At 36.1% G+C, this 16,125-nt stretch overlaps 1 protein-coding gene across 1 annotated transcript in view; it reads right to left on the bottom strand.

The window, feature by feature from the left end:
- Positions 1 to 16,125, bottom strand: part of LOC132548201 (small G protein signaling modulator 1-like) — a 77,179-nt gene that overhangs the window by 44,722 nt on the left and 16,332 nt on the right. Inside the window, exons 3-4 of the mRNA XM_060212063.1 lie at positions 15,847 to 15,922; positions 15,478 to 15,643 (exon numbers count right to left, since the gene is read on the bottom strand). Coding sequence (XP_060068046.1) covers positions 15,478 to 15,643; positions 15,847 to 15,922 — 242 coding nt within the window. The remainder of the gene's footprint in view (positions 1 to 15,477; positions 15,644 to 15,846; positions 15,923 to 16,125) is intronic.

Genomic DNA, 16,125 nt, shown 5'->3' with positions numbered 1-16,125 from the left:
CAAACATGGTAATTTGTATGTCTGGCTAAACAGTAATCAAAAGAGAAACATTAAAACAGATACTAACAAATACGCAAAACATATTACAAGGCAAAGAATAGAAAAGTCTAGAATATATAAGATTTTATGATGTAGCTAAATTGTTCTACAATGTAGTCAAGTGTTCCATGTAGCCACTTGCTAACAACAATTATGAAGCAAGGTCAAGATCTTTGTCAGGAGACATCAGGATAGTGGCATGCCCAAGGTCCTATGGACAACATGACTCTATACAATGCAGCCCATGCCCAAGGTCCTATGGACAACATGACTCTATACAATGCAGCCCATGCCCAAGGTCCTATGGACAACATGACTCTATACAATGCAGCCCATGCCCAAGGTCCTATGGACAACATGACTCTATACAATGCAGCCCATGCCCAAGGTCCTATGGACAACATGACTCTATACAATGCAGCCCATGCCCAAGGTCCTATGGACAACATGACTCTATACAATGCAGCCCATGCCCAAGGTCCTATGGACAACATGACTCTATACAATGCAGCCCATGCCCAAGGTCCTATGGACAACATGACTCTATACAATGCAGCCCATGCCCAAGGTCCTATGGACAACATGACTCTATACAATGCAGCCCATGCCCAAGGTCCTATGGACAACATGACTCTATACAATGCAGCCCATGCCCAAGGTCCTATGGACAACATGACTCTATACAATGCAGCCCATGCCCAAGGTCCTATGGACAACATGACTCTATACAATGCAGCCCATGCCCAAGGTCCTATGGACAACATGACTCTATACAATGCAGCCCATGCCCAAGGTCCTATGGACAACATGACTCTATACAATGCAGCCCATGCCAAAGGTCCTATGGACAACATGACTTTATACAATGCAGCCAATGTTTTATTTAGTGTACAACACTCTACAGTTTAATCATGACTCTAAACAGTGTTTCAGGTTCATTGGTAAGGTTGTACTGCTTCAGCATGTTTATGTACAGAGTCTAAGAGTTTTTAGACTGTACAAGGCACCAGTGGTAATGTTCAAAGTTTGATAGCACAGACAAGGTTCCATGATTCTGACGATGTGGGCAGTGCACAAGTTCTATATTGTATAAAGGCATTAACAACAGGTGTTACTGAAGGGTGAGGGTCACAGGTGCCATTCCTGTCACTCCCAGTAACAACAGATGTTACTGAAGGGTGAGGGTCACAGGTGCCATACCTGTCACTTCCAGTAACATCAAGTGTTACTGAAGGGTGAGGGTCACAGGTGCTATACCTGTCACTACCAGTAACAACAAGTGTTACTGAAGGGTGAGGGTCACAGGTGCTATTCCTGTCACTCCTAGTAACAACAGGTGTTACTGAAGGGTGAAGGTCACAGGTGCTATACCTGTCACTACCAGTAACAACAAGTGTTACTGAAGGGTGAGGGTCACAGGTGCTATTCCTGTCACTCCTAGTAACAACAGGTGTTACTGAAGGGTGAAGGTCACAGGTGCTATACCTGTCACTACCAGTAACAACAGGTGTTACTGAAGGGTGAGGGTCACAGGTACCATTCCTGTCACTCCCAGTAACAACAGGTGTTACTGAAGGGTGAGGGTCACAGGTGCTATACCTGTCACTACCAGTAACAACAAGTGTTACTGAAGGGTGAGGGTTACAGGTGCTATTCCTGTCACTCCTAGTAACAACACGGGTTACTAAAGGGTGAGGGTCACAGGTGCTATTCCTGTCACTCCTAGTAACAACAGGTGTTACTGAAGGGTGAGGGTCACAGGTGCTATACCTGTCACTCTGAGTAACAAGTGTTACTGAAGGGTGAGGGTTACAGGTGCTACTCCTGGGAGGGACAAACATTACATTGACAGTGGTTAGTGGTTAGGAAGCTCTGTTCTAATCAATGACATCTTATATTGTGACTAAAGCTTCCTTATTACATTAGCTACACGAACCTCTATTTCAATTTTAACAACACTCACTACAACAAAGCTATTAGTGGTACAGGTATTATGTTCAGCTTTGTTCATGTGTATGTATTATCTAGACAGGATTTCACAAATGACATCCCCTGCCTCCAACAAAACCTTAAGTTTATTTTCACTCTATAGGGAAATGCACTAAAATACCTTTAAATTGAATTTTATTCTTGTAATACAGATATACCATGTATTACAATCGATATGCATGAGTCATGTTTATCATCTTTGTATGTTTGCCGACAAGTCATTAGTATATTAAATTGTAATACGGTATGTATGAAAATGTTTTAGCAGTGATTTGGTCTGTGTAGGAACAAAAACGACTGCCTATCAATTTAAGTATCTGTATACTGACTTATCTGAAGTCATTAAACTTCAGTTAAAAGGCCTTCACAAAAGTTCAATTTTATGATGCTGTAAAATTATGACAAAACATATTTATTTTTCAAACACCTTATTTGCAACAAAACTGTTATTAGTGCCATAACATACAGGATTACCTAGTTTGTCAACACCATCTGCTAGATGTCCACTTGACAGTCTACTGTCTATTATTGCCATTTATTGGCTGGAGTGCCTTCATTTAAAATTTGTAATGAAAATCAAAGAAATCAACCACATGAAAACATTCTCAAAATAAGAGGCTCAATGGGCCTGTAGCCCTCACCTGGTATATATATTTCAACCAAGTATCATGTCTCTAAGCCCTTTAGTTCTGATGACGTAGAGGCAGGGCGATTTGAATAGCCCACCATCTGATAAAGGTGGGCTGAAAATCAGGTAAGAGTATCACAATTATGTCGGCGTTAGTACTCTCTCAGTTAATGCTCCCCCTTGTTCCATGTGTTTTCTTTGTTGAATGACTAGTACACATTTCAGTGGGTTTCACATGATTCACAAATTCTGCAGTTTCTTCCCTACGGCCTCTCCCATAGGTAGGGCCATATAGAAATTTATGTCGCTTCTAACTGAATTATCTCTAATGGATCCTGGTTTGGTGAAGGCAACCATCACTGTGTGATTTAGTAGCTGTTTTGTATGTGGGCCTTGCCCTTAGTGCTGACACTTTGAAGGCATCAGTGTCGACCCTGAACATCTCTGACAATAGAGTAGAAATAGAGACTGGAGCCTATGAAGTGTCAACTATGTATAGGAATACATGTCAACAATATGTGTTGATGAATGACATTAAGCATTATGCAATTATAACTTTTAATGTCCTTTTTTTTTTTTTTTGTATGTATTGAAGTTATCATGCTTGCAATAATTAATGATTAATTTATAATACCGTATTTACTATTTATAGAATAGGGTGCTTGCTTTTGTGTACTTTAGGTGCAGAAAAACTTAGATAGTTGCCCTGAAGAAGTTTGGTAACAGGGAAACCAGCCAAAAGTAACCAAATGAATGTAGAAACATACTCCGATGCTGTTGTGATTGTGATACTTTCACCTGACTTCTCTACTACTGGAGCACCCAACATAATCCTGGGTGTCCAGCTGAAAAGCAAAGAAATCTCATATCCTCCCCAGTCATGACAAATGGTGTTGGTTCTACTACCTAAATTATTCAGAAAGAAACATCAAAGATGTCATTCAATGTGATTCAGTAGAATCCCTTCTTAATGTGATGTCAAGTTTACAAACAAAAAAGTAAAATTTTGCATTATTTTTCCATTCTTATACAAAAAGATAATAATAACCTTGTTATCTTATTATTTCATAGGGTTCCTGCTTATAAAGAAACAATCTTAAGTAACTTCATCATTTTTCAGTAGTCACAGGTCACCAGTGTATATACAGTAGTCACAGGTCACCAGTGTTTATACAGAAGTCACAGGTCACCAGTGTTTATACAGTAGTCACAGGTCACCAGTGTATATACAGTAGTCACAGGTCACCAGTGTATATAGAGTGGTCACAGATCACCAGTGTTTATACAGTAGTTACGGGTCACTAGTGTTTATACAGTAGTCACAGGTCACCATTGTATATACATATGTCACAGGTCACCAGTGTTTATACAGTAGTCACAGGTCACCAGTGTTTATACAGTAGTTACGGGTCACCAGTGTATATACAGTAGTCACAGGTCACCAGTGTTTATACAGTAGTTACGGGTCACCAGTGTATATACAGTAGTCACAGGTCACCAGTGTTTATACAGTAGTCACAGGTCACCAGTATATATACAGTAGTAACAGGTCACCAGTGTTTATACAGTAGTCACAGGTCACCAGTATATATACAGTAGTCACAGGTCACCAGTGTTTATACAGTAGTTACGGGTCACCAGTGTATATACAGTAGTCACAGGTCACCAGTGTTTATACAGTAGTTACGGGTCACCAGTGTATATACAGTAGTCACAGGTCACCAGTGTTTATACAGTAGTCACAGGTCACCAGTATATATACAGTAGTAACAGGTCACCAGTGTTTATACAGTAGTTACGGGTCACCAGTGTATATACAGTAGTTACGGGTCACCAGTATGTGTACACAGTGGTCACGGGTCACCAGTGTTTATACAGTGGGTAATCACACATAAACTTTTATACCGTACATGTATATTGCTTTGTGGAAAACAATTAATTACATACTTTTGATGGCTTTGGCTTTCATGTTGACATTAATCAATATTATTTACTGAGCACACAATACATATTGGTTTTTGTGTCTTTGATCTAGTCACCACCATATTGTCTATCACTTTGTCAATGACTTTATCGATAGTGTTTAATTCCCTGATCCATTCTATAACAGAGCAGTCAACACAATGTTATACAACAGTCAATTGTGATTACTGATCACAATAACATTGTAGGATATTGCCATTTTTACCATAAATTGGGTTGTCTGCCTGATTTGTTGATACAATTTGTGAGCTATTACATTTGATATTGCTTACAACAGAGGTATGATAAAGCGTTGCTATTTGAAGTGAGAAGAATTGCGTGATCAAGTTATGCTGCTTGTTCCTGTAAATGACCAGCCAAATTTAGCCGTTTCTATTCACAAATTGGAATACTCTGATTATACAGTGGTCCTGTTAAGCTCCCCCTAAAGCTGAATCCGGAAATGTCACAGCGAGTCTGGAATCCACAAATAATATGATTATCTATCTCCAGCATTGATCTGTGGAATGTGAGTAGATAGCCATTGGCAAATATCATTGCTTACAGCCACTGTAACCTTAGGTATCACTAATAGTACACTGTACCAAACAGGTTTTACAACACATACTAAACCCTAATAGCCACTGTAACCTTAGGTATCACTAATAGTACACTGTACCAAACAGGTTTTACAACACATACTAAACCCTTACAGCCACTGTAACCTTAGGTATCACTAATAGTACACTGTACCAAACAGGTTTTACAACACATACTAAACCCTAATAGCCACTGTAACCTTAGGTATCACTAATAGTACACTGTACCAAACAGGTTTTACAACACATACTAAACCCTAATAGCCACTGTAACCTTAGGTATCACTAACAGTACACTGTACCAAACAGGTTTTACAACACATACTAAACCCTTACAGCCACTGTAACCTTAGGTATCACTAATAGTACACTGTACCAAACAGGTTTTACAACACATACTAAACCCTTACAGCCACTGTAACCTTAGGTATCACTAACAGTACACTGTATCAAACAGGTTTTACAACACATACTAAACCCTTACAGCCACTGTAACCTTAGGTATCACTAACAGTACACTGTATCAAACAGGTTTTACAACACATACTAAACCCTTACAGCCACTGTAACCTTAGGTATCACTAATAGTACACTGTACCAAACAGGTTTTACAACACATACTAAACCCTAATAGCCACTGTAACCTTAGGTATCACTAATAGTACACTGTACCAAACAGGTTTTACAACACATACTAAACCCTAATAGCCACTGTAACCTTAGGTATCACTAATAGTACACTGTACCAAACAGGTTTTACAACACATACTAAACCCTAATAGCCACTGTAACCTTAGGTATCACTAATAGTACACTGTACCAAACAGGTTTTACAACACATACTAAACCCTAATAGCCACTGCAATCTTAGGTATCATCTTACAGTCAACCTTAAAAAATTCAAACATTAAAATTTTAAAAGAATATTTGCCAGGTAAAGAATATCTCAATGGATGGTATGCTTGCCAGTTTACCTATACATACAATGACCCTTCTTAATTAATGTTTCAGGCCAGCTGACATTATTACAAATCTAAAATTTCTATTCTGATAACTATAAAATGTTCCTTATTTTATTGATCAATATAATGTAATCCCAAATTGCTTCCTCTTGATGGATGTAATGATAGCTTTTCCAGTTGTCTCCCCTCTTAGACACAACATAATCGATCCCATGGAGCCAGAAGAGTTCCACACTGTATCATTACAGTGCCTGTAAATGTTGCACTTCTCTACCTCATGTCAGAGGTTGACATATACACCTATACTTATCTGACTTTAACAGTAAGACTATACAGTAATGAATTAAAACCTGGAGAACAACCTCGGAAAAAATAACTGCTGATTCTGCATATCTCTGTTTAGTTTCTGAAGATTACACTATAAATGGAACATTCAGCTTATAGTAAGACATATGACTATGAGATCATTTACAATACGATCAAATAGGTTTTTGATTTGGTTGACAATCAAACCCTTAGATCTTTATCGACATAGCATGCTGCCATTGTCACTGGAAATAATGGCCCAGTTCTTTTATGCCTTTATCCAATAATTGATACATTATTGGAAAATGTCAAGAGTAGGAAGGAGAGACAAGCTAATCAGTTGAAGGGAGTCAAGATGACGAGAACACTTTAGAGAGGAAGCTTATCAATTGATACCTCAATAGTGTTCACATTTTAACCTGAGTTTCACAAAGAGGGGAGATAAGTTAATAGAAAAATTAAGAATTTCTTAACAAAACTTAGGGGCTGGTAATCAGTCTACACATTCCCTAGTGGTAGCTAGATATGCTGTATCTGTTCTGGATCAGATTCACAGGTTATTTCTCTAATATGTACAACTGATGAAGTTTTATACTTAAGAATGATAATTACATTAAATCAAAGTACTGAAAGCACTAAGGACACAAACAATAGAAAAAAAATTTAATTGCGATTGATATGAAAGCTGGATATGCTGTAAATGTGATATAAAATAAAGAGTTCAAACATCAACCAAAAAAAACTAAAATTACAAGGATAAAACTGAAATTATGTACATGTAAATGAATATTAGAAATATTGTTAATTCAATGGCACATGCTTAGACTATTTTGATAGAAATAATTGATAACAGTAACCTGAGTGGAACTTTTATGAAATGTGTTGTCCAAAATCTATGAATGACTATGTGAGAAATATGTTCTTGTATAAAGTTTTCCTATAACACAGAGAAAGTATTTGCTTTTGTCAAAGTCTCATCACTTGTTCATAGTTGGATACAATACCAGGACGCCTGATATAGCAACATTCTTGGGTAACTGAGATTTTTTTTTCGTCATGCGTTAACTATTCACATTTTTATCTTGTTCTCAAGAACCGCTAAGCCAATTCAAACCTAACACGGTCACCGGCATCAATACCCAAAGGGACAAAATTTGTATCTCCCACCTTCTGAGGTTTACAGCATGAGGTAAATACAGTAGAAACTGTTATTTGCAATAATCGCTCCCAGAGACAAATAATTTCTTTATCAAGAGCTAAATATGGTTGTGATGTCAAAGAATAGCTCCAACAAAACAGCCAAATTTGTGATCTCTTGATGTTCAGTCTCTAAGGATGGAAGATATTTTGGACAAAGCCAACATACTCAAACAGCAATAACATTCCAATTTGTTTGAAAACAGTCAGCTTTTATATACATATACATTAGAAAGTTTTAGGATGTGATGCAAAGATTTTATTTGCCAAGCTGTAAGACCATCTGAGCAAATGTCATCAACCTTTTTCTCTAAAATCTTCAATTTTTTGTGTGTATAGGCCACAAGTAACAGTGCTAGAAAATGATGCGAACAGTTTCAAAGTCACAGGGTCAAAGCTCATTGACACATAGAAGTAGTAAACTGATATTTTTTCGGAATCTGTAACCTGATTAGTACATTTAGGCAATTTGATACATTTTTTTTCGCATAAAACATCACATCCTTAACCAAAACCTTTGAGTGCCCGAAACTGGTTATATATGGGCATTCTAGTTTTAGGTTTCTAGGATCTTATCGAAGATTGCAGAAAGATCTTGTGTTTGCCACTAAACAATCTTTGTTAATTAGTTTTAGCTTCTAATCATATAACTGTCTCATTCATTACTTGCTGTGAATGAGTGATACCATTCCAATGTAACATCAATAACAAAGATTTTCTGCCAACCATCCTGTCCTAAAATTACAACAAGGGACCAAAGATGCTTATACTTTATGTAGTCTCTAGCAAAATCCCCTTTCTCTTTGGATTGTGGATGGAGGTATATTTACATCTACATTACTGTGCATACTTTTTATGAGGATACTAAAAAAAATGCAACACAGCCTGGTGTTCCATGAGTAATGCTTTCTATTTCATCAGTACCAACAACGTGTAAATGAAGCATGTAAGATGCATGCAAATTCCTTAATTCCAAATATGGAATAAGTCATTAGTAACTTGTGGATTACTGAGACCTTAATTAGACTGAACTTCTATATCTATTCCACAGAGCATTCAGAAATAATTCAACAAAAAATAGCCTGTAATACTTTTAACTTACAACAAATAAACAGTCTTTAAGATAACCTGAATTTTGTGTTGTCATATGTCTGTATTTTCTTTGTTGTTTTCGACCCTCTCTTTACTGATTTTATTTGTGAGGCTATTCACATCGTTCTTGTCTAAACTATTTCCCATAAAACACTTTATCAAATAAAAACACAAATGCCAGGTATGCATTTAGCCTGCTGAACAGCTAGAAAGCCGGCGTTTATTAATATTTGACACATATTTTGTTTTATTGTATTATTCATATAAAATTACTTGAAATACATACTCCGAAATATTTTGATCATATCTACTAATAACTCTTGTTTCTAAACTTCCATTTCCATACAATACAGCCCAGGGTTAAAAACCAGAGATAAACTCTATGAGCTAAATGCTCTGGAAAACCTTCTGGCTCACTACCTACACTCGACAACTTTGTCATGTCCGAGTTACCTCCCATAGATAAAAAATTCTATTTTTACTAAATCTAAATTCTGACATTAAAAAATAAAAAACAGCCTGTACGATATGCTGTCCAAGGCTAGAATGACCCCACCTATACAATACACCTGTATACCTGACTCAGTACAACGAAAACCACGTGCAAAATGCCTTACTCGCCTATTTGGCCTAATGCATATTCATCAGCCTACGCCTATACTATATATGGCAATAAAAACTTACAGACAATATTTTTCTGCTATACTAACGAAACGCAGAAAAAGTTACTTCTTTGTCATTTTAACTTGTGCCAGATCCTTGTGTCACTGTTTCGGCAAATACACATTAAACCAACAAAAAAAATAAATATCTTTTATAATAAATAACAGGAAAATAACTCTATACTTTCCTTGGCTGTTTCCAGGTAAAAACAAGGTATGTTTATGTAACACTATGCCCCTAGTTGCAACAAAATTCTGAAATGGGACATTAAATCTGTATAAGGCATGTGCTCATTGCATGTATACTTTGTGAAACACTTCTGGTAATGACTTTTTTTCTTACTTTCAAATGTAGGTCAAGGTCACATGATCAAACATTTTGGTAACACCAGAACGGTCTTCTAACAAAGAACACACAAACCAAATATGAAAGACCTATCTCTTATGGTGCAATAGTGATGGTCAATGATAATGATGGCCAATGTTAAATTTTTTCAAATGTAGTGTAAAGCTCCTGACAAAATTTATGTATGAAAATAACAAAGGGCAATAACTCCTAAATTATGTAAAAGAGACTGATGTTTCTGGTGCACTGCACTTATCCTTTTTGAGATCTATCTACCAATGAAGTTTTATGTTGATACCTATTAAAACTTTTGCAGGATGGACAAAGCGGCTGCTATACACTCTCCCTGCGTGGATCATATTTGAAGCCCTCCCTCTTATGGTGCAATAGTTATAACCAAGGTTAAAGTTGATAACAGATAAATAGACAAACAATATGAGCTTGACCTTTTGACCCGCGGGCATAAATAGTGCTGCCAGTTCTTCATGCAATATACGAATCTCTTTTCAACAATATCTTCCAATTTCCTGCTAAATAATGAACTTTCAAAGCTGGTGACTTTTAAATGCATGAAAAAAAAGAAAGAGAAAATTATTTAAAGAGAGATTGGCAAAGTCATCTGTGTCATACCCATCCAGTTTTGTAATGACAAGACAGAAAGTTAAAGGTTTAGGATAAACTACATAGAATATGTTGTTAAAACTTGTAAAGAAAAAATGCAGAGCTTGTCTTGCATCTACATTATTTTTCAATATTTGAGTAATTAAACTTCCTAACGAGGTTATTACAAGACAGAGACATTTCTAGAAATTTCCACTAAATACTGCACATTATTCAAAAGATTTTGTATTAGTTTAATCAAACATTTGAAAGCCAGTAAAAAAAACAAAGAAATTTTCAATGAATAACTGCAGACATTTTCTTTTCAAAACCAAACACATAACTATAAATGTACTTTACCTGAGAATGTTACCAAATATCTAACAGTGAAGAAAGGATCAGAATAGAGAGAAGAATAGAGAGGGCAAGAATTAGAACACCTGGATAGAATTCACAAAGGCATTGAGAATGATGATGATGAGAATGTAAATCCATCTTATTTAAATAATAAAAGTCACTGGCTCAAGTGGATGATCTATTTATTTACTTTTATATATTCAAACACTTTAACTCTCAGATCTGTAAATGCAGGTGTATAAATTTTACACATATGATATATGAAAGGAAATCAAATGTGCTTAACATATAAATGAAATGGTTTTTGTCATTGTAGGTCACTGATGTGTACTTGTAGTCTTCTATTGTGTTCAATAAGCTAAAACAACGTCTGCCCAACCATTTCCTTCCTTTTGACAGTACATTCAAACAAACAAACAAAAAAGAGAAGGAAAAAAAAAATCTTTTTCAAATTAACTTAAATAATACTATATGAAAGGTATATTTCCGCAAATGAGTAATATTAATTAACTGCTAAACCTCTTTACACTGCCAGCTTTTTAAAGTCTTTGCACGCATTTTGAAAAATCAGTGAACGAAGTTCAGGTGATGACATTAATGTTTGAAAAAAAATATGTTTCTAGCAAAATCAATATCCATACCACACTTTCTCACTGCTATGATAGCTTTTTTTTCTGGAACCATAATTCAATATTTGAGTGAAATGTTCATTGCATTAACAAATAACCTCCTACACGCAAGATTTCAATAAATAATACTGCAAATGAAATGAAATTTCCCCCTAGTAGGATCAATATATAGGTGTGTTTTCAATTAGAAAATGTAAGACTGAAATGAGGATTTTTTTTTCTATTTAGAGTTAAACATTTCAAAGACAAGTGTCTTATAGGCCTTAATTATAGTTGGATGATATTGCAACATGTTAGGTATAGGTTTACTTATGTCATAATATCTGTTCTGCTTTTATAGGTAGCTGTTGACATGTGTAACAGCTTTATAGACAGAATTTCTTCCTCTTTAAAAAAACAAAAACTCTACAAACCTGCTAATTTATAAAGATAATAATTTATTCATACATAAAATATCTACAAATTAAGAGACAGAATTCCCAAAGAATATCTACTATAAGACAGAATTCCTATAAAATCTGTATTGTGTTTGAAATACATAACATGACTATTTTAATCAAAAAATGAGAAATAAGATACATCATCTGGAATTTAACAGAATATCGTTTACTTTAAAATATTTCATAATGTTTGCTTTTTGTTTTTTATTCTGTGTAATGACATTAAGTGAAGAGACCAATGTATTGATATGTGGATAGTTTTACACTCTATAACTGAGAACTGTGCTGATACGCCTGCACTATCATCAGCTCGGGCTTTGATCAATTTCAATCAGAGCCCAGGTGACTATTAGTGGTTGTAAGATAATGACCATTACTATCAGCTTGTCAGCACAGTTCTGAAAATATTTCATCCCACACATCAATGAAGTAAAAGTATAGTAACAAAACATGCTACGAAATGGACCGAGACCTACCTCATGACAGGAATATCAAATAACATGGGATGTTTAAGACAGTTTGAAGAAAGTCATTATGAATATTTTAATCAATGAGTTTGTAAGCTTACAAAGCTTAGATAAGCTTAACATATGAATCTTGGTGTACATTGCTGATCTCCCAGTGGTGACACTGATAAAGAAATGTAATAATATAGGAAATTAATATCTTATCTATAATGTATAGGATAAAATAGGAAAGGCAACCAGATGTGAAAATTAGTGCATAAATATTTGACTCCATAGCACAGAGTACATAGCATCTCAATCCATTTATCATTAGGATGTACAGGTGTGTTGTAACCCAATTCCCTACAACCTGTATTTTTCTGACTTCAGAACTACTGATTTGTCAAATTGTCCCATTTTATTATGAATCACACTACTTCACAATAATGGCCCTGCATACCAAGTGATGTTTTTAAATCAAACACTTGCCAAGATATTGTTTAAATGCACTCTATTTTTTTAAAGAAACGAATCTGTGTGGTTTGTGTACCTCATATCTCTTCATAACATGTGTTAAAACTACCGGTGTCACCAGACATAAACATATTATGGCTGTTACTGGTGTTCCATCCATTAGTTATTTATCAATATCTCCAAAAACCAGTATAGTTCTGAATTTCATTACAAAAGACTGAAGTCAAAGGTCTGTGGGAACACATTTTAGGAGGCAACACATTATTTGACCAGGACTTTGATGTGCATGCATTATTCTTTACAAAGTTTTATTCCATTTGTAAAACATTGATATTGTTAAAGAAACCTAGAGAAATAGTGCTCTCAAACAAATATTGCTACAGAAACCTAGACAGTGCCCACATACACAAACATTGTCATAGAAACCAAGACAGTGCCCACATACACAAACATTATTATAGAAACCAAGACAGTGCCCACATACACAAACATTGTTATAGAAACCTAGACAGTGCCCACATACACAGACATTGTTATAGAAACCAAGACAGTGCCCACATACACAAACATTGTTATAGAAACCAAGACAGTGCCCACATACACAAACATTGTTATAGAAACCAAGACAGTGCCCACATACACAGACATTGTTAAAGAAACCAAGACAGTGCCCACATACACATACATTGTTATAGAAACCAAGACAGTGCCCACATACACATACATTGTTATAGAAACCAACACAACCACCACATACACAAACATTGCTATAGAGACCAACACAACCACCACATACACAAACATTGCTATAGAAACCTAAACAGCACCCTCATACACAAACATTGTTATAGAAACCAAGACAGTGCCCACATACACATACATTGTTATAGAAACCAACACAACCACCACATACACAAACATTGCTATAGAGACCAACACAACACCCACATACACAAACATTGCTATAGAAACCAACACAACACCCACATACACAAACATTGCTATAGAAACCTAAACAGCACCCTCACACAGATATTGCTACAGAAACCTAGAAAATGCCCACATACAGATATTGCTATAGAAACCTAGGCAATGCCCACACAAACAGACATTGCCATAGAAACCTAGACAGTGCCCTCATACAGATATTGCTATAGAAACCTAGACAATACCCACATACAGATATTACTATAGAAACCTAGACAATGCCCACACACACAGACATTGTCATAGAAACCTAGACAGTGCCCTCATACAGACATTGCTATATAAACCTAGACAGTGCTCTCATACAGATATTGCTATAGAAACCTAGACAGTGTCCTCATACACAGACATTGATATAGAAACCTAGACAGTGCCCACACATACAGAAATTGCCATAGAAATCTAGACAGTGCCCTCTTACAGAAATTGCCATAGAAACCTAGACAGTGTCCACATACAGAAATTGCTATAGAAACCTAGACAGTGCCCAAATACACAGACATTGCCATAGAGACCTAGGGAATAACTACATCCATTGGCATTGCTCTGCAAACCTTGCAAGTGGCCATGAACAAACTTTACTTTAGAAACCAAAACACTGTCCATATATACAGATAATGCTATCAAATCCTAGAAAGTGCCCATATATACAAACATTGCTACAGAAACCAACAGAGTGCCCACATTCAGACTTTGCTACAAAATCCCAGAGAGTGCAATATCAACCTCTCAAGTGCCCACATATGCATATATATTGCTATAGAAACCTAAAAACCTAAAAAGTGCTATGGAAACCACGAGAGTATCCACATATACAGACATTGCTACATAAAAACTTCCACATCCAGGAGCATTGCTATAGAAACCTAGATAGTTCCCATGTAAATAGACATTGATATAGAAGCTTAGAGAATGCCCACATACAGACATTGCTGCATAAAAACTTAGGCCACATCCAAGAGCATTGCTATAGAAATCTAGAGAGTTCCCATGTAAACAGACATTGATATAGAACCTTAGAGTGTGCCCACACACACAGACATTGCTACATAAAAACTCAGCCCACATCCAGGAGCATTGCTATAGAAACCTAGAGAGTTTCCATGTAAATAGACATCGATATCGAAGCTTAGAGAGTGCCCACATACAGACATTGCTACATAAAACTCAGCCCACATCCAGGTCGTTGCTATAGAAACCTTGAGAGTTTCCATGTAAATAGACATTGATATCGAAGCTTAGAGAATGCCCACACACAGACATTACAAAAGATAGCTATTAAGTATCCACATACATGGACATTACTACAGAATTAAAAAAAAAATCTTCACATACCTAACCTAACAGTGAAGCGTTTATTCCAGAATTGCTACTAGGAAACCATAAAGATGACCACTTGAATACAACATAAATTATCCAAACACACCTTTGTGTCTGAGAGATTAAACTCCAAGATGGCGGGTGATGGTCATACGGAATTTCATATCTAGCTATTCATCAAAGTAAGTAATACAGATGATATAATAAGTGTTATCGCACAGAGGAGAAATTGACACTACCAGTGTCCATTTAGTTATTTTTGCCATACTGCAGGTGACACAGAGAGGAATACATGTATGTTATATATAGGTCAGTTCTGCTAGTAAAGACCACTACAACCAATTTGTAATTAGGAACTCTCTGCAACAGATTGATAATAGCTCTCCTTTATTGCAAAAAGTAAGGTGGCACTTTGGGCAAGTTGACATAAACACAGACTCACTTGTTAGGATCGTTGCTGGACTCCACATCAGAGAAGAGCTTCAGGATGATTGCTGCTGGCTCAAAGTTCTTGGAGACTTTCTGAAGGAGAGCAGTAGTGGTACTGTGCTTAAACAGGCCAAGAGCACGTTTTTTGAGTCCATGGAGCAAACAAGCCTCCACCGCACCTGTAGGATAAGCCATTGAAAGACTTTATATTCATGTCTATAAATGGCATGTCTCTACAAACCCATGTTACTTTTATTACTAATCGCATACCTTTCGGTTTCCAGATTATCGGGTTATTGGAATCTACCTATTAGGCATTAGCCTATTACTGAATATCATAGAACTAAAAAAAGCAATGTTAAAAGTTGTATATTGAACTTACCACTAAGTGATGTGATACTGCTACTTTCCTCATGGACAAACTTCCTGGTCACAGCTTCTTCCATAATCTGTTTGACCTGAAACATTACAAGCAAAATACCCCTATAAATAATGTTTGTGTACGAGCTGTAATGATATAATCTAATGTGATATCACTAGCAATAAGATCAGATATCAATTTACATTTCCATCACAATGTAGGTGGGTGTTAATCAACTCCAAAGGCATCAATTCATCATTCCAAATGTTATGTAAACATACATATTATACCACATGGTAT

This window comes from Ylistrum balloti, unplaced genomic scaffold (assembly GCF_031769215.1).
Source record: "Ylistrum balloti isolate Yb309-2 unplaced genomic scaffold, AGI_CSIRO_Ybal_v1 Utg369562, whole genome shotgun sequence".
NCBI classification, from domain to species: Eukaryota; Metazoa; Mollusca; class Bivalvia; order Pectinida; family Pectinidae; genus Ylistrum; species Ylistrum balloti.
Note: the sequence above shows the minus strand (reverse complement) of the source record. Positions and strands in the feature narration are given on the sequence as shown.